Source organism: Syzygium oleosum, unplaced genomic scaffold (assembly GCF_021117445.2).
Source record: "Syzygium oleosum isolate NSW1041296 unplaced genomic scaffold, Sole_v2.1 Sole_v2.32, whole genome shotgun sequence".
Lineage (NCBI taxonomy): Eukaryota > Viridiplantae > Streptophyta > Magnoliopsida > Myrtales > Myrtaceae > Syzygium > Syzygium oleosum.
In genome coordinates this window covers 28,944-48,364 of record NW_026607516.1, presented here as the reverse complement: position 1 = coordinate 48,364, position 19,421 = coordinate 28,944, and the positions used below count along the sequence as shown (strand labels likewise).

At 40.5% G+C, this 19,421-nt stretch overlaps 3 protein-coding genes across 3 annotated transcripts; 2 read left to right on the top strand and 1 right to left on the bottom strand.

Moving 5' to 3' along the window:
* Nucleotides 1–5,539: 5,539 nt before the first annotated feature.
* On the top strand, nucleotides 5,540–8,744 carry LOC130135426 (protein NSP-INTERACTING KINASE 2-like). The gene is made up of 4 exons (XM_056304643.1): nucleotides 5,540–6,045; nucleotides 6,182–6,442; nucleotides 6,583–7,440; nucleotides 8,049–8,744. The coding sequence occupies exons 1-4, from the start codon at nucleotides 5,616–5,618 to the stop codon at nucleotides 8,528–8,530; spliced, it is 2,031 nt and encodes a 676-aa protein (XP_056160618.1). The 5' UTR covers nucleotides 5,540–5,615; the 3' UTR covers nucleotides 8,531–8,744.
* Nucleotides 8,745–13,856: 5,112 nt separating this feature from the next.
* On the top strand, nucleotides 13,857–14,736 carry LOC130135385 (uncharacterized). The gene is made up of 2 exons (XM_056304383.1): nucleotides 13,857–13,957; nucleotides 14,043–14,736. The coding sequence occupies exons 1-2, from the start codon at nucleotides 13,898–13,900 to the stop codon at nucleotides 14,634–14,636; spliced, it is 654 nt and encodes a 217-aa protein (XP_056160358.1). The 5' UTR covers nucleotides 13,857–13,897; the 3' UTR covers nucleotides 14,637–14,736.
* An 88-nt stretch (nucleotides 14,737–14,824) lies between these two features.
* LOC130135384 (uncharacterized) lies at nucleotides 14,825–18,356 on the bottom strand. The gene is made up of 7 exons (XM_056304382.1): nucleotides 17,917–18,356; nucleotides 16,472–16,531; nucleotides 16,275–16,357; nucleotides 15,842–15,906; nucleotides 15,724–15,757; nucleotides 15,427–15,497; nucleotides 14,825–15,311 (listed from the first exon to the last, which is right to left on the bottom strand). The coding sequence occupies exons 1-7, from the start codon at nucleotides 18,191–18,193 to the stop codon at nucleotides 15,221–15,223; spliced, it is 681 nt and encodes a 226-aa protein (XP_056160357.1). The 5' UTR covers nucleotides 18,194–18,356; the 3' UTR covers nucleotides 14,825–15,220.
* Between the last annotated feature and the right edge of the window lie 1,065 nt (nucleotides 18,357–19,421).

Genomic DNA, 19,421 nt, shown 5'->3' with positions numbered 1-19,421 from the left:
AAAAAGCAAAGAGCAATTTGAATAAAGCACCACGGAAGTGGCACAAGAAAGATCATCACGACATCGAAGAACCCTAAGTAAAAGCAGAAGACTTTTGGAGGATAAAGATTTCGAGTTTCCCCTTTTTAACTTTGCTCAAGCAAGCACGATCGTGTGAAAGTTAAACCAATTTACAGATCTTTAGATCCAACTTTTCTCCTCGCCTTTTGACCATTGCTAAACCGAATACACACTTCTCGTAAACGAAACGTCGCAAATTTGACAAACTAGCTTAGTTCGACGCGTCAATATGAATTTTTGTGGGTCTAACTAAAACGGTCTTTCCTCTTTACTAAGAAAAACGGTACACGTTCATATTCGCCATCTCCTGCTCTTAAATTTTCCTCCATTTTAGGTCGGTCTTCCATGCTCTCCCCGTATGGAAACTTGGTGCAATTTGAATTGGCGACAGCGGCAAGTGCCGACTTTTCCATCTCGAATCCTTTTCTCCTTTGAAAAGTACAGCATGAGTTCTCCCCCCCTTTTTTTTTCCTGCTCAATCATGACGAGAATGGTGGAGAGATTGCGCATTCCCATCACCCCCATGATGTCTCAATCAAAATCAAAATCACATCACTTTCCGTCATGGTGACGACAATTCTCCCTCTCTTTTCATCGCCATTACTTCCTCTTCTTCGTACCTTGATATGAATAGAGGAATAAATACACTATATGCTACGTCGCTAGGGAGTAGAGGATGGTTAGTTGGCAATCGACCCCTTTTTTAATGTTTGTGCATTGAAAAGGATAGCCACGCAAATGTGGTCCATGGACCACCCCCTTATGCTATACATACTAAAAAATTTAAAAGTGGGCAAACCTACTTCTATGATCCACTTTCCAGGTAGAAATCATTAGACAAGGAAAACCTTCCCCAAAAAAATAATTCATCCAATTCAAATGATAGAAATTAGTACGGAACTTCATATAGTTCACAAACCAACAACTAATAAGACTAATTCCACGTAAAAACCCGATAGTTTCGAAGATTTCTTGTGATGTCGGCGTGTTCGGCACTAATCAAATCTCGGTCTTAACAAACATAAAAAATTTCCTTCTACCAAATAATTACAAGACTAGAGATTTGGGATTCTCTATCCTAAAGCTTGGGGACAAGATAGACAAGAAGAGAGGATGTCCGTATGTGTTCTGCCCCCACCAGTTTGTGGTTTTTTCATGCATCTCCTAGATTAATCAGTCGCTTTTGTCACCATTATGCGCAATGTATGCAGCTTCTGCATGGAATCTCAAGGAACAAAAAACATTATAGAACAAAACAGAATATATGAAGAGAAGACGACAAAAGACGATCGATGTTAATGTTTGCCACCGTGTTTCAGATCCAAAGCATTCTTAAAAGAAGTGATTTAGCTGTATATCATTCGACATGCTTAAAAAAATGAGGCTGCATCAGTTGAATTTCGTCCTCGAGCCATTGTCAAAGCACACACTACTTACTTAAGCAGAAAGCTGTGCCGTAGCAGGCGGTATGATAGTTGAAGCCACCCAAGAAAAAAGTACCACCAACCACACTTTTAAATCGGCAAAAAAGACTGATGTTTCCTTCAATACTATATTGATTATCATTTTGGGTTTTCTAAATGCAAATAGTTGAGAGGGACATAGAATCCAAGGCTGCTGAAGAATCGTAAGTCTGTCCACGTTCACGAGTTTGGAAACTAGAAGATAAACGCAGAGGCGCCCTTCGCGCGTCAAGGGTCGCGTACGTGAAAGTCAGCTTTCGGGCAGTTTTGTCTTGCTTGTCTGGGGAAGAACATGTGCGATCGAGAGATGCGTCTAGCTTTTGGATAGCATTCGAAATCGTCGTATTACACGTCCGTTCTATGTCGGAAGCAGAATCGGGTAATCTCCTTGGGGACCAGTTAAGCATTCCCAAAACCCTAATCCAACTTCAATAAGTAATGGAAATAGCCGAAATATAATTTCCATTCTAATCTATTCTCTCGCTCGTTGTGGTCTAGCTTCTTGGCCATGGAGCAGAGGTCGTGCCATGCACAGCTCACGACCCTTGTTTGCTAGAAAAAGACATAATGTGTATGAACTTCATTAGGGTTGTTGATCGGTTCATTTCCCGACTCTGAATCGACGACGATTACTTATTTTTTCGAATGGCATCTTAGAATTTCAAATTCTATGTCAGCAAAAAGTTTCCAGAAATGTCCCGTGATTGGCATAACATAAAATGGACTATATAGTCAACACATGCCATGTGGGGTTGCCATGCCACTGCCCATCGAGACCGCCAAAGTTAGGTCTCCCCAACAATCAAACACTCTGACTTTTCCACCAGAGGAAAAATAAAAGAACAACAAGTATTAGGAATTTCGTCGAAGAGTCAAGATTGAAGGATGGATATAAACTAATAATAATAATAATAATAATAATATAAAAGTAATCTCCTCTTTGTGAACCGTTGGTGCAAAAAATAGTATTAAAAAGGATGAAGACGAATGTGGAGAGCTTCCCACCTAATTTGAAAATGCAGCCCCGCCTCAGTTCTTTATTTTTTCATACCACTGCGCCGAAAGTGAATTAACCCTCATGAATGACGATATAATACTCGATTAGATGCGATCGATTGATGTTAGGGAGGTAGTTATAGGTGGAAGGGGAACACTTAATTAAAGCCCTTCGAGGCATACGTCTTGAAAGCAAACTTGATTGAATGAGCAGACGAATGGGATCGAGGGTGGTTCGGTTTAACTTTGTTAATCAAGCTCCTTCATAAATAAAATTAGAGAAAATCTTAGAGTTGGTTTCGAATCAAACAATTTGGTCGATTTTTTCATAAGGCCAATTCCCCCAGTCTACCTATTAGCCATTCGGGCCGATCATACTAAATAATTCAAATATGATATCACGCATTTATTTTAATGGTTCTTTTTGAATTATTGACAGAAATCCTATACAATTCTACTTTGATAAAATCGACTGCTTAGACACGGGGGGGCCTTATGTTATGGCCTATGAATACAGATTAGGAGTTAAGCCTTATTACTTTGCCCCCAAAAACATAAAAGGTTCTAATCACCTTTTGCATAAAAAGGAGTGTCTCATCAATTTTTATCTTTTTTTTATTCCTATGTTTATTTTTTTGTAAGGTTTATAAAAGAAAAGTTGTGATCAAAAGTAAATTTTTGCATTAGATACTACTATAGTAATTAATTTAGGTGTCTTTTAAAAACAGGAAACTTTAGAAAGTAGGTTCAAGAATTCCCAATGACTAGCTTTTAACCGTACCTTTTCATCTGCTTGTGATTTTGTTCTTCACTTCTACAAATTACACTCCTCACTCTTTAACCCTCGTGAACCAATTAAGGTATGCTCAGTACTACACTTACTAATTCTAGATGATTTTTTTTAATCTATTTTGAGCAATTCGTGTACTCTTTTTGCAATATTTACATTGTAATTTGTCATCTTTTAGAGGAAGATTATTTTATATCAATAAACTTGATGTTTAATTGATTATGGGACGAAGTGAGACTACAAATTCCTTCTTCAAGAATTGGACTCTCAAAGTTTAGAAGCTAATAAATCAAACTCAATTTCCTTTTGGTGAATTTTTTTTATAATTTTTATGTGTGTTCTACCAATTTATTGAGTCGATTTCATTTGACATATCCTTTAGAAACGAAAATTAACTAAAAAAATAGTTGCATCATTGTTAAAATTTTTGCCCTTCGGTCAAAATCATGACCCGTCACTGAATATCCTATCATGATATATCTCTAGTTTCCATTGCGCAACAATTATATAACAAATTCTTATAATCTCGATGCCTTCTTATAAATGATCACGATGCTACAGGTGTAAGAGCTTATTTTATAGTTGGTGATGCCAGAAAATCAAATATTTAGCAAGTGAAAATTTGGGGTTTTATTATAATATGGGTATCCAAACCTTTCGATTCAACTAATCCTCACAGATATATGCAGACGGTCCACTCCACGTATATCGAGTAAGGCTTAATCCACAAAGCAATGGATGCGGTTTCCAAGGTACCTATGAGTGGACGACGCTGTGATTTGAATACAAGATCATTTTCTTTTTTATCGTAATAGAATGCTTAATCGCTCAACCAATCATTTGGGGTTAAAATTAAGTTGCATACACCGAGATTCGACTCAACCTTTAACGTGAGAGACATGACACAACCACTTCGCCTAATGCGATATTCATTACCAAATAAAAACCATAGTAGTTTCGATGTCTTCCTCCATTTACAGGAGTTTCGTTTGTGGCGTGAAGAGGAATCACATTACCTAACTATGAATTGGCGTTGCTTTTAAACCATACTTGCCGCGAGTACGGAGAAATTCTGCTTCATTTACTACTTTTGTGACACAATAAATTAAGATATTAACGCATGATTAACAAAATTTTTGACAGTGCATTAGTTTGGAAATCAGCATTGGATTTCTCTCATATCATTTTCAAAGAGAATTTGCAAAAAACCAATTAATATTTTTTTTAGAAATTAAATTCTACCGCAGCCAACTTCATCATAAATTAATGGGTTAATATCACGAAAAATCATAAACCAGTACATCTGTGACAAATTTACCTAAAACTAATTTATTGACCAACAAAAACCCCAAATTTGTACACCTGTGATAAATTTACCCCAAACTAATTTTTTGACCATCCAAAACCTCAAACTGGTACATTTATAACAAATTTACCCTCCATTAATTTCCGTTAAATTGAATTAATATCACAAACCGATACATATGTGACAAACGGATGGTAAAACCGTAAACTGGTATACCCGTCAATTGACACGTGTCATCCAACTCAGCAATTTGACGGGAAAATTTAACAAAAACTAACAGAGGGTAAATTTATCACGAATGTACCAGTTTGAGATTTTTCATGATATCAATCTTATTTAATACTTTCTTTTTCATCTTTTGACCAAACCAAATACTTTTCATTTTTATGGGAGTAGAAAAAGGCAAAAAGATAAAATCTTTGCGAGAGAATGAGCTAATTACTGCAAAAAATCTGACAATTCCTTTTCCCGAAAAGATCTCTTTTTTTTTTAACTTCAAAAGTTAGCAAATTTAGGACCACCGTATCTCATCATCCTCCCGCAGGAATTTAAACTCAAATCAAAATCGAAATCCGAAGTTGCTGTAATAACTTAGAATTCTCTCGCAGAATCTAATCCCGAGCCCAGGCCAGGTGTGAATCCTGTCAGAAGGTGACAGAGCAAAGAAAAGCGGTCCCCATTCGATTCAATGCCCACCACCATCTCCTCCACCTCTTCCTCCTCCTCCGTTTGAAGTTACTACACGTACCCTCTTCTTCTTCTTTCTTTTTGCTCTCCCTTCCTCACCTTCGCTGGATCCCAGAAGCCAACAAAAGGACCCGAGATCCAGACAAAGGGGAGCTGTTTCAGACTCCCAGTTCATTTATTCCACACACCCAGAAAGCAAGGGAGCGAGAAAACATCAAGGTCATGGCCTTTTGCAGTTCCTGATTCTGTCCGAAAACGAGACGCGTTTGAGCGAAAACCGGATCTTTTTGGTGTTTGGAGGACGGGCAGTGTAATGGGGTTCGCTCATTTGATCCTGATTGGCTTGGTCCTGCTGGCGCTTGATTCTAGAGGGCTCGTCCGTGGGAATGCGGAGCTGGGGGCTCTCATGGAGATCAAGGCCTCCTTGGACCCGGAGAACAAGATTTTGACCTCGTGGACCAGTAATGGCGACCCCTGCGGCGGTTCGTTTGCCGGGGTGGCTTGCAACGAGCATCTGAAGGTGGCTAACATTTCACTGCAAGGGAAGGGCCTCTCGGGCAAGGTCTCTCCTGCAGTGGCTCAGCTCCAGTGCTTATCGGGCTTGTACTTGCACTACAACTCCTTGACTGGGGAGATTCCTAGAGAAATCTCTAATCTCACTGAGCTGACAGATCTTTACCTGAACGTGAATAATTTAACTGGGAGTATACCTTCTGAAATTGGAAATATGGCTAGCCTTCAAGGTGAGTTTTGTTTTGCTTGAAGTGCTTTGAACACGAGTGCTTTGTTTTTTAGCAGATGAGATGGTCACGACACTTTTCTTTGGCATCTGATCTTTTAATAATCTGGCTTTTGATTTCTTGTTATTTTCTCTTTCAGTGCTACAGCTATGTTGTAATCAGCTCAATGGTACTATTCCCCAGCAAATGGGATCCTTGAAGAAGCTGAGCGTTCTTGCCTTGCGGTATAACAAATTATCCGGTGATATTCCTGCTAGCTTGGGCAATTTGCAGACCTTAAAGAGGCTTTACTTGAGCTTTAATCGGTTTACCGGTACAATCCCGGTGAAAATAGCTAACATTCCAGAACTGCTGGCTCTTGATGTACAAAACAATTCTCTTTCTGGATTTGTCCCTCCGGGTGAGTTCAGTTCCCCAGTCTCTGCTTTTCGTTCAGTGTTTTTTTCCTCTTTCAAACAATTGCTGTGACCTTTAATGATGAATTTTCCTCATTTAGCTTGTTTTCTAGTATTAACTGAAGTTTGTTCACGTATGTTGAAGCTCTGAAGAAATTGGAGGAAGAATTTCAATATCAGAATAACCCAGGTCTATGCGGAATCGGATTTCCATCTCTTAGAAATTGCAACAATCTCGATAACACGAATGTCAATGATTTACAGCCCATTGGCGTGAACACAAACAGCACTGTTCCAATCCCACAGACAGCAAATATGAAGACGCATTGCAACCAAAGCCATTGCTCAAATCCATCGAAACTCCCCCAAGCAGCTCTTGTAGCTGGGATTGTCTCTGTCACAGTCACATTGGTCGGTGCAGGTCTTTTAACATTCTATCGATATCGTAGAGGGAAACAAAAGATTGGTAGTACAGCTGATGCTTCTGATAGCAGGCTTAGTACCGACCAGTCAAAAGACTTATACAGCAGAAGTGCATCTCCCCTCGTCTGCCTCGAGTATTCTAGTGGATGGGATCCTCTGGATGATGGCCGCTATGGAAATGGACTATCCCTGCAGGCGCCTAGGTACACGTTGGAAGAAGTTGAGTCAGCGGCCCAGTACTTTTCGGAGGTTAATTTGTTGGGAAGGAGCACTTTTTCATCTGTCTACAAAGGCATACTAAGGGATGGGACTCTCGTGGCTATCAGGAGCATCAATGTGACGAGCTGCAAATCGGAGGAAGTTGACTTTGTGAATGGACTAAATTTGGTAACTTCGCTAAGACATGAAAACCTCATTAGATTGAGAGGTGTTTGTTGCTCCAAGGGCAGAGGCGAATGCTTTCTTGTGTATGATTTCGCTCCCAAGGGTACCCTATCGCAATATCTTGATTTAGAAGATGGAAGCATCCAGGTTCTTGATTGGCCCACAAGGGTTAATATCATCAAAGGAATTGCTGAGGGTAAGTCTTACTTTCTTTTCAGATCTTAAGGAGAGCTTTCTGGTTTTCCCTTACTTTCTGATTTAGTTGTTGGAACTTTTTTCTCTAGCTCAATGCTTCTAAGTCTTTAAATTTGAGAAGTACCAACTACCAAGTGCATTTACCCAGTTCATTAAGTACTCTTGGAAGTTTTCAACATTTAGATCTGGCCTTCTAGCTTCATGGGTGGCTTAAGTTCTTCTGAAGCCTAAAATTCTTGCACTTAGTTTTTTATTCTACAACTCATCAGCAAAAGTGCTTGAAACATCAGTGGGATGAAATGATTGGTCATTTCTGGGAAAAGAGCTCTCTTCTTGAATTCGTTTCCTGTGTTCATTTTCCAATTGCTTGTGCTTTACGGTTTCAACTTCCTTTGAGTTGATGCTGAATACAGTTAGGTTCCTCCAGATTCATTTTCATAGAGCCAGCTAGTTTTGCTGGCATTTGCATAGTATATTGCTCGAACATCATTGTTTTGTGCTTGTGAGTGTACCCTTCCTCAAAAAGTAACTTGTATGATGAAACAAGAATTCCCTTTTTGATTAATTCTGTCTACTCTAATTAGTGTTGTTTGTTTTTCATCTGAGTAGGTATCGGATACTTACACAACAGTGAAGCCAACAAGCCTGCAGTTGTTCACCAAAACATATCTGTCGAGAAGATTCTCATTGACCAGCAGCTCAACCCACTCATAATGGATTCCGGGCTTCCTAAGCTTCTTGCCGATGATGTCATATACTCAGCTCTCAAGATTAGTGCTGCCATGGGTTATATGGCACCAGAGTACATTACAACAGGTCGTTTTACAGAGAAAAGTGATGTTTTTGCATTTGGAGTCATCATCTTTCAGATCCTCTCGGGTAAGCGACAACTTTCCAGCTCAATGCGGTCAGCGGCAGAGTCTTGCAGTTTCGAGAACTTTATCGATTGCAATCTAAAGGGAAATTTCACTGAACCTGAGGCGGCTATTCTTGGGAAGATCGCATTAGGTTGCACCAGTGAATTGCCCGATAGTAGGCCCACTATTTTCAGAGTGATTGAGGAACTAAATGATTGGCACGATAAATATTGACGATTGTACATAGCGAATTGTCCAAAGTTGCATCCATGGAGGCACCAATTTAACTCGATGAGTTATCAAGATCAGCGGTGACAGTGCAATGATGTATGATCCCTGAAGAGTTAACAGCGTAATCTTGTCCTGATGTATAACAGATTAGCTTTAATTTATATGTACCTTGTCTGTTCACCTGAGTCATAATCATTTTCGTTTTCCATTTGTGCTATCATGATATGATTTGCTTGTAAGTCGTTACTATTTGAGTTGGTATCCTGATTTCAAACCTATCAGAGCAGAACTATACTGTTCTCTGCAATATCCGTACACGGCGGAGACAGTTCTGCTCTCGAACTATAACTGCCGATAACAAAAGTTCCGTCACCGGAAGTATCCATATCGAAGAAGTTTCACATCCTAGCTTTTTCTTGAAGGTATTTCCAGGAGTGTCCTCTGGCACTGCAGAAGTCCTGTCCTGGAAAGTCACATCTGTGGACAGCGATTCAATCAGGTCCATATAGTCCTCCCGAATCACGGGTTTCGCAACCATCTCGGGCTGAAGTACACTCAAAATTGGGATTTGCAAATTTAAGTAAGGTCTGATGAACGTCATGTTTGAGATTGTGAGATCTTCATGTAGTTCTTGCATCGATTATACTGCCATGTTGGCAACTCTTTTACTCTCCTAAGCCGATGCGAGCTACCGCTCTCGATCACAACGATTACTACTGCTGCAACAAGCATTGCGTTTTGTTAATTCGCGAGTGAAATGCCGAAGTGAGCAAACGGGCAATTGCTCTTGCTCTTCTTTCCTTTCCCCTGTTTCATGAAATTGGTTGAAAGGGGCCAGGGACTCGGAGGATTGGGCTGCGCAGAATGAAAGAGATAGAGATGATATATTCTCATATGTTGTTCTTTACATGGTAACATATAGTGAGATCCCTATTAGGTCTCACCCATAAACGAAAGTTCCAAAATGCCTTGCATAGACATAACCTTTTGTATTGTGATTGATTTTTGTCCACTACATTGTACATAGCTGCAGGTTTTCATGCAAATTTTATATTATGATTGATTCTATTTATCAGTTATCACGTCGCCAATAAAGAGCTTATTTGGTTATGCATTTTCCTTAAATCCATTCTTGTTCGTCAACCAAATTTTTTAAACTCGGTTTCGATCTCTGGTAGTGTCCGAGGTGCATCGTGTTTGATCCACAGCACCAAACCCTAAGGCAGGCCCGCCACCCTCGGCCGCTAGGTGCTCGTTGCATATTTTTTATAATTATACACGTGTATATCCTGTATAAAATTTCATGTATAATATTTTGATCTAGTCCCCGAAGATTAAGATCTAGCAATTCTTTTTAACCATGCTCCCTCAATCTAACTTTCATTTTTTCACTCATCATGCTGCTTCATGAGCAAGGGGTTGCTTACATTAAGTGACAAAATGTTAAAAGCACGTTCTAATACATACATTAGTCCTCTTATAATGACCAGTCGACCATCACTGCGTACATGCATATGTGTGCAATACGTATGTATACACGTATTATTTTAATAAAATGCATGACGCAACACAAAAATAGAAAAAGGAAAGAAGTAGTGCCTTCCGGCCAGTGCAGACTAATGTTTTCGAGGAAAAATATAAGACAATTGGTCCAGCTTGTTTTCGACGCGAGGCACGAAAGACAATGTTTGCTGATGTCTGCATCATCACCACTTGTGGTATAAGTTTATCGTCAGTTTAGTGCAAATCTCAATACTTATAATAAGCAAAGTCAAACCCTTCTCAAATAAATTAAGCAGCTGACTATGGTGTGCCTTGAGTGTCCTCCTGAAATCCCCAGAAAAAGAAAGAAAAAAAGAAAAACATTATTAGCTCATCAATGTTAACGTTTCCAAGTTGTGGTATTCGGGCCAAGTTCACCGAATTTGACCATATAATTTGGTCTAGAGAAATGTTTATCTCTCTTTATTTGTGCGGTCGTCGCCTTCTCTTTCTCAGTTTCATTCTTGTGCAAGCATACGCACGTCATCGTCGAGGAAACTGCAATGCGAAAATTTGCAGCAGTTTCAGAAGTTCATGCAGTTGATAGTCCCAAGCTTTCGAAGAGAACCACAGAGGCAAGGTAAATCATCAAATGGACAGGACAACGAATAGCGAGTGAACTAGTAAGTAGATGGAAACATGTATATATATAAAATAAGTGAGGCGAGCATTCGAAATGAAAGAGACATGAGTAAGATGAAATATTGGTAATAAATCAAATTGAACAAGTTGCCCTAGTTGTGAGGGAAACAATGCCTTAATTCAAGGTATAAGAAGGAATAGGGATAATGACACAATTAATTCATAAACTTTAGCCAATGTGTATTGTGGTCCCTTAATTTTTAATTTGTTTAATGTGGTCTCTGAATTTTAGACTAATGGGCAATGTGATCTACGAACTTTCAATTTGTTCAATGTAGTCTTTAAACTTTTGGTATATGTTCAATCTAATTCCCAAACTATATGAAAATGTTTAATATTGTCCTTCCACCAATTGAAGCTCGAAAACAACATTGAACATTTTCATATAGTTCATGAATTAAATTGAATATATACCAAAAGTCCATAAAATATATTGAACAAATTAAAAGTTCAAGGACCGCATTACATATGGGGCTAAAATTTAATCATTTATGTCATTTTCTTCGAAAAATGCTTAGGGTCTCGTCTAGGTGATTCCGCACTGTACGGGCCATCACATGAGGTTGAAGACAAGTGAACATTCCCAACAAGATTCATGTGAAAATCTCACAAGTTGCTGCACGTAACTCGAAAGAGGAGGGTTTTATGAACTTGGACGGTCAACCCTTATATTATCCCTCATATGTCTATAAACAAAAGGAAAACCCCTTCAGAGTTTCAATTCTAACATTGATGAAAACACAATTAATATGTTATACCGCCTTATACGTACCGAATATTTCTCTCTGTTTCTTTGTTCTCGATTTGAGTTTTTCCCCTCATTCTCCAAAGGGACAGAAGAGGGAAAAGAAAAAAAGATGGAATAGTATACAAACCTGTATCGTCAGCGATTAGGTGGATGTTGTGTGGCAATCTTAGAGGTCAACCAAAGTGGGGGCCAACTCTCACTCGGACTAAAGTACAATTATTAGCAGAAAAAGAAAGCAAAACCAAACATTATTCTTGTTTTCGTACCGCGGCTGGGATCTCCCAATACGGACGCGACCACATCATTTTCCATCTGAAAACTCTGGTCTCTCCCCACCATTTGTTTGACCTCTTCACCTTCTGGACCTTCCCATGCCGTGTTGCTTCAGTTCTCCTTCATTTTCCTTCGCTGAAATAGCCCTGGTTTCCTCATGGAATCTCGGTGGAGCCACTGCTCATTGCGTAGCAACAGTTTTCCACATGGGAATCATCAGAATCATCCCATTTAAAATAATAGAAAAGATAAGAGCAATCGAAATCGGTTGGCTTGATAACGCAGAAAAAACCAGCATCTCAGCATGCACTGAACCCACCAAAGATCTCGAGGATAAGTCAAGATTTGGTGCTTCCGGCGGTGGCGGCACTTGGTTCCCATTATGCTCGCTCTTTGGTATAGAAAAGGTTGCTCTAAGATAAGAATACCCTTAAGCCTCAAACTCTCCAAAGGGACTTTGCGGCATATCTTGCCGTATTCATTTTCTTCGTACGACCAAAAGAGCACACGCTTTATGTTGGAAAAAGGATGGTAAGAACAGAAAATGGGTTGTTGAAGATTTGGTCTATTTAGGGAGAAAATTCAGATTTTCAGGAGATAAGAAAGATTCAACTTAACGAAGATGAGAAAATTTACATTTTAAGTTTGGAAAGAGGTAGAGAGATTTAAGGAATCGTCATCCGAAGAGTTAGAGATTCTGATTTTTTTTTAATTACGGTTTTTGTCCATCGTTTATACTTATACCTTTATAATTTTACAGTGGAGTTTTCCATGGAATTTGATGGGAAAAGGGTACGGTTGAAATCATCTTTTGGGTTTGTTTTATTATACATAGAGATAGAGATTATAAGAAAATGGAAAGACGAAATCCTCTAGATAGATTTGATGAAATGGTACAAAAATCAGGGAAGGCGGCGACGCCACTTTTCTATTTATCTTATCGCAACAAAGATAAAATTCCACTAAATAATCTTTGATCAAGCGATAGAAAACCTTGGATAGTGGACACTTTATGATCCAAATTTTTCATACAAACTTAGTCTGTGTACCCATCATTTCCACACCTGAAAACAATTGAATGAGGTCAATAAAAGCTTTGACCTTTGCTTATCAGCAATCATGTATGTAGCCCTACTTCTTTTACGGTTAAGTAGGTGTTTGTGGAAACAGGAGAAGGTGCAAGGAAAGAACGATAAAGAGATTAGACACTATGGTTTGCAAAGAGATATATTGGAAAATCTTAGCACTCTGAGCTCAATTAGTCTACCTTTCAAGCAACACCCTTCAGTTTGGGGTTTGTTCATTATGAGAGCCTTCTTCGCTACAACTACTGGCCCCTCAAGACCAAAGATTTTTAGAAAGTTTGATTTTCTTGAAAGAAATGATGTTAGATTGTGTTTGAGAATGTTTCTTTTTCCAATATGAATCTGGGGTTTGTTTAAAAATGCTATCAACAAGGGACGAGCAGTGTTTGCTTGTATGAACTTCCAAAATATTAAATGCTCTTGTTGCTGCCATAACACAATGATAGAGATAACAAAGTTGCAAAGATCAGTGCACAAAATCTTGCATGGACTTCAACCTTTTTTTTTCGAGCTCAAGGCTAGCTTGTATTTTTCAATACTGTATTTGAAGATCGAACCATGTATTGAGAATTCGATGGTTACCCGATTGTTAGCAAGATAAATTAGGTCATAGACGTTGATGATTGGCCGGATGATGCAAACTACGCAAGCACAAAACCATTCAGTGGAATGACATTCTAGTGATAATTTCGTAAGAAGGGGGGGCATTTTGTTCGCGTAGATTTTGCCTGCCGTTGGTCCACAATTGTAGGGAAATTTTTAATGAAGTTTTTAAAACCAAGTTGTGCAGTGTAACCCTGCAAAAAACAAAAACAAAAAATACAACAGCAATTAATGTAATAGTAATCCACACGTTGATATTGACATATTGTAGTAACAATGTCAACGGTCCACAAAAAACCCTTTCTGGGACTCTTCCTGTCTGAAATATAAAGCCAAAACTGGCATTGCCTTTCCCATTACCACTCGTTTTTGCTTGTTCCTGAAGCAAACCACGAACTCAAAATTTATTCCAAGAAGAAGAAGAAGAGGAAGGAGGAGGAGGAGGAGGAGGAGAAGAAGAGAGGAGAGGAGGAAGAGATGAAGCTAACCTGGTCTCCGGAGACGGCATCGAAGGCTTACATCGAGACCGTCACATCTGTAAGTATTTCTCTCTTGCAACTTATTGTAAAGAGTTTGTGTTATCTCTTTCGTCGATTTGTTTTCTGATCTTGTGTTTTGACAGTGCAAAAAGCTACAGAAAGAATCGGGTGTCGCTGAGCTAGTTTCAGCCATGGCCGCAGGCTGGAATGCACGTCTTATAGTAGAGACGTGGTCGAGCGGTGGAGCCACCGCCACGAGCATCGGCCTTGCAGTGGCAAGCCACCACACAGGGGGAAGACATGTGTGCATAGTTCCCGATCAGAAATCAAAGTCTGAATACATGGAAGCCCTGGGAGAAACCGACGAGAACGTGGAAGTGGTGGTCGGAGAACCGGAGGAGGTGGTGGAGGTGTTAACGGGCATCGATTTCATGGTAGTAGACTGCCAGAGCAAGGATTTCGAGAAGATCCTGAGATCGGCTAAGTTGTCAACTCGAGGGGCAGTTTTAGTGTGCAAGAACGCAAGCTCGAGACTGAGTTTGAGCTTCCGATGGCGGAGCGTTCTTGATGCAGGGTCACGCCGTCTCGTGCGGTCGGCGTTTCTTCCCGTGGGCAGAGGGCTGGATATTGCCTATGTTGCAAGCATCAGTGGGAGCTCGAGCGCTGGCAAGGGCAAGAGCCGGTGGATCAAGCATGTTGATCAGCAATCCGGGGAGGAGATTGTCATAAGGAAATGAATTTCACATCAGCAGTGGTTTTGATTTTTGTCCTTGGCTTTTTTGTGTCTGTACAGTCTAACTAGTTATAGAATTTGCTGGGACACTTTATTGTTCAGAAGATTATTGAAACCTGTACAGAAATGTTCTCCACATATAAACAAATGAGAAGGGATGCTTTTGCCCACTGTCTAGCTACAGCATCATACTGACAAAAAAGAAAGATCCAGACTGAATCATTCATTGATCACCCGAACAGAAGAAAAGTTTTAACAATACAGTCTCGAAAAATCTCTACTGACTCTGTATATGAAGTTGCCCGCTCGAAATTTCACAAGCAACAACGAAGAAACATATATGTCTATTAAAGGTTGGACTTCTTCCAGCAGCTTAATCATTGAGGGTGTCAGCGCGACCGAGTTGAATGATCTGTAGCTCTGATTCTTTATCTTCACGAACTTACCGCAAATGGTACTTGCTAATCAATGCTACATGAAACATATCCATTGCTACTATTCTCAGATGGTCAATGACAACGGTTGACGAATCAAAAGGGGATTCGGTCCATCAATTTTAGACTAACAGCTACAGAACCCCTTTCTGTGTCAATCCCAGCCGTCTCTACTTCTGCGAAATGCCTTCTTATCTGAGAGCGCCTTTTTACTCTTCAAGCGTTTCTGCTCTCCAATAGCAGCCCTTCAATGCAGAACAACTTCATCAATTTGGAACAGAATTGGGACAAATTTAAGTGAGAAACCATACTAGTGAAATGACTCACATCTTTTGACCACAGAAAAAAAAAATGACTCACATCTTGGCAATCTTCTTCTTCTGCTCTTCTGAAGGAGGTGGTGGGATGTAAGAAGCAGCATCAATAATTGCCTGCTCGCAACACCCCAATATAAAACAAAATTAAACCAAAAGGTGATCTAAGAATCCAACGATTGAATATATTTAAGAGGAAAAACAAATAACAGCTGACTGCACACCCAGACCCAGTGTTTTCACGTGTGAAAAATGTGGATTAAATGTCCCAATCAGAAGACGAAACACCGAGTAGTGTATCATCACTGCACATGAATATGAAATTAGCTTCAATTTTTTGTACCTGTAGCTTTCCTAGAGCGTCGTCAATGTTCCCCCTGCACAGAAATAGAATTGTCAACCGGCTGCTGCACTAGGCAGCAAAACCAACAAATTGTAGACAAAAGAGGGAAGAAAGTGACTTCTGAGTTCTAGTTTTCGTTGAAGAGATCACAATTTCACCATCCTTATTGATTCGATTCTTTTCCTGTTCAGCAGACAATATGCAGAAAGAAGAAAGAGCAATTAGGAAGAATAGCTTTCAATTAAATATCAGAGAAAAATTACACATTTCCAAGTGTTGGTCATTCAAAAGACTGAAAATGCAAAATGCAGCAATATTGTTATATACATCCTGCACAAAATCACCTAACCAAAAACAAGAGCTCCTATGCAATCACAGAAACAGACACCGCAGGGACAACTCCTTACTCCACCAGATAAGAGGAAAATCTATGCACATAAATATCTTGCTCGTGATATCCCCTTAGCCCCTGTATCGGGAGGGATTATAGTTCAACATGTGTGATTCCTAAGGAAGATCTGTTACATAAAGCTCAAGTTAAAGCAACAAACCGTTTGCATTATCCTCTCCCTGATCCTGTCACTTAGCCAATATGCATTTTTCACATTGAAGCGCATGTCAACCTTAGTATTCACTGTAAATTGCATCAAGAAAACAGATGTTAGTAGAAGGTATCATCTGAGAGAGTGGTACAAGGAAATGACCATGACAGAGAAGGGAGGAAAGAAAAGGAAGGAAAAGATCCGACCTTTGTTCACATTTTGACCTCCTGGACCACCACTTCTTGCAAAACTCACAGTGACATGGTCTGGCAAGAAATGAGAAAGAAACTAATAGATTTAAGGTTCTTTGATCGATTTAGGATCTAATATTAGTTAATCACAAAAAAATTTCATATCTAGCAATGGCTTCGTCAAGATGCTACTTTCTACAACTTAAGTGAGCAATTATTCTTATATGTTTACACTTCTGTAGCAGTATGTGAAAAGCAAACGACATATGTAAGTGCAGTGTTTCTTATGTATTTCTTCGCTTCAGTGACAGGAGAAATGGCTGCAGGGAAGCCAGAGAACAAGCACAAGCCCACTATGGAATCCAAGAAATCACAATCAGGCAAAGAAAAAAAAATCAAAACTATTTCACGAGAAGGCTCCTTGACAACACAACATAAACTGCTGGATAAGGTGCTCCCCTCTTTAATTCTGACCAAAGAAAACCTGCCCACTGGTTGAATGTGCACTGGGAGCTGAAAGCCCAACTCACTGTCTAAATGACGAGTCGTATAACTTTCTGAAAACAGCTAAACCATCATTCATAGATAACACGAAATTAAATTAGCACAGGATATTGTATGAATGCTGTCTGCACGCACTCCTTTTATAGCTGACCCAAGAAAGAAGGCCAATGAAGCAAGCTTAAAAAGCATTTGCACACCCATAACATTTGCATAAGACTTTTTGAGAAAGATTACAGATAAAAAGGGCTAAAAATCCATCATCAGTTCTTTCCCAAGCAAACAGGGGAAATCATAGATCAATTCCATAAGCCATATCAACTCTCAAAACCATGCACCAACATAAAATTAACAATGAACAAACACACAACTTTGTGAGGACACGACGGATTAAAGGCAGAGGCAATATTGGTCCGCATCAAGGTAGGGAATATGCGAGAGATTCACTCATCTAGCTGTGATGCATCGATGTTAACGAATTGCTGGCGACACCAACTATAATCAACACACGTATGCTCTATATGCCTCTGTGCAGCTGATACAGGCAGTAAGCTGAAAACGAAGCAAAAGGCGACAGGCAATGTATCCTCTTATTAGGAGCATTCGAAGAACGCAAAATGAACTTAAAACACCTGTCAGCTATCAGCCGCACGGGCATGTAAACTCTTCGGCAGTCTTTGCTGATATAAAGAGACTAAGAGGCAAAGGAAAACACTCCATTCAGTGATCATTCAATGCAGAACTTTTGACATTCCCGCGTGGAACAAGAAAGAGAAACTGTCGCCGAAGTTGCACAATCGCACGAACACAAAGCGAACACCCACTAAATTGAAGAACTCGTCGAGCTGCTAAAAAGCCAGCCAATGCCTGCCTCGACGCTCCCAAACCATTCATCAGCAATCACAACAAAACAGGAGCTAAAATAAACCGGAAGAAGCAGCAGAGACGCGGCCACCCACCGAGCGTTATCTTCGGGGTCGGCTCGTCGCCGGCGCAGAGAGCTCGCTCCTCGGCCTCCTGCAGGAGCTGCTGGACCTGTGCGAGCCGAGAGGGTGCCCTCTTCTCTCCGGCGCCCCCCGACGCGGCGCAGCGTATCCGGGTGAACCCGATCCCTCGCCGCGCGGTGCCGAGGCACGGCAACGGAGGGCGAATCCTTCCGACGGCCGGCGACGGGAAGAGGGGCCGAGCGAACATTTCCCGGAGGACCATGGCCGTCGTCGTCCTGATGGCCGCCATCTCCGGCTCCGGCGAAGCCCCTGATCGGAGCGAGCAAGTGCAGGTGAGGTGGGTATGGGATTCGTGCTTTCGGTGATACCGGGCGTCGGGAGATGGAGGGAAGAGAAGCGTCGCTCGGCGGTGTGGCCGTGAGCGGCTCCGGTACTTCGTTCTGTGGCCAGAAAAAATTTGAACTTTCAGAAGGATTCGAACCCAAGACTGCAAAACTATAGCCCCGTCAAGTGATAAGGATGAGCAAGACGAATCGATCGAATTGGGAATCGACTGGACTGGACCTAACTAGCCAATTCGGTCCGGTTCTCGAGAGTGCCGGTCCGGTTTCTGGTTCCAAAGGGAAACCGGACCGACTATATATATATATGTTTAATTTTTTTTAATTTCTTCAAAAAATTAAGTAAGGTAAGGTGAAACCCTAAATGAATTCCGATTTTCCTTCCTCGAAACTTTCCAAAATTGCATCGTCTTCGGTTGTAACACAAACATATTTAACTCATCTAGGAGCTATTCTCCACTAGAACAAATACTACAAATTACAAAATTTTCGAATTGATTTCAAAAGAGGAAAATGCAAATACCTAGCGAAGAAACAAATTGCGAACACAAATTGCAACGATTATTACAAGTTACGTATAATAAGTGACCGGTTCCATTAGACTTGACCGGATCGGTCCCAGGGTGGTCTGGTCCGATCCCTGGTTACTGGGTGGAAGTGGACCGAAAATCGATCACCCCTATCAAACGAGAACTTAGTGTTGTGCGAGTCGTGAACTTTTTGCAGTTGTCCGCTTCGGCCCGTCTCGTTATAAAAAACATGGTGACACCTTATAAGATTAGATTGAGCTCATTTATTTGGCCCGAAATCTACACTGGCAAGCCCGATCCGAGTCATAGGAGGTTATCTTGCGCTTTGGCCGACGAGATAATTAGCGGTGTTTATGTTGTTTGGGGCGTCTCGCTTGAGTCCAGCTTACTTATGTGCAACACTTATTCCGCTATTCACGTCCATGATTCGATTCATTTTCTCCGACAGATCTTTTATAGAGAGCAAAAAACGCACTCAAAGCCTCTGACCGCGAAGATAAAACTGAGTAAGATGTGTCGGATCGGTTCACACGTCGTGCCCATGTACAATTAAGAGCTCCGCATGCACGCGATAAGGAGAAACGATTGGTCTGAGAAATCAAGAAGCTATTTGATGTAGTAACGTTTGATTGTAAAGAGATGGCGC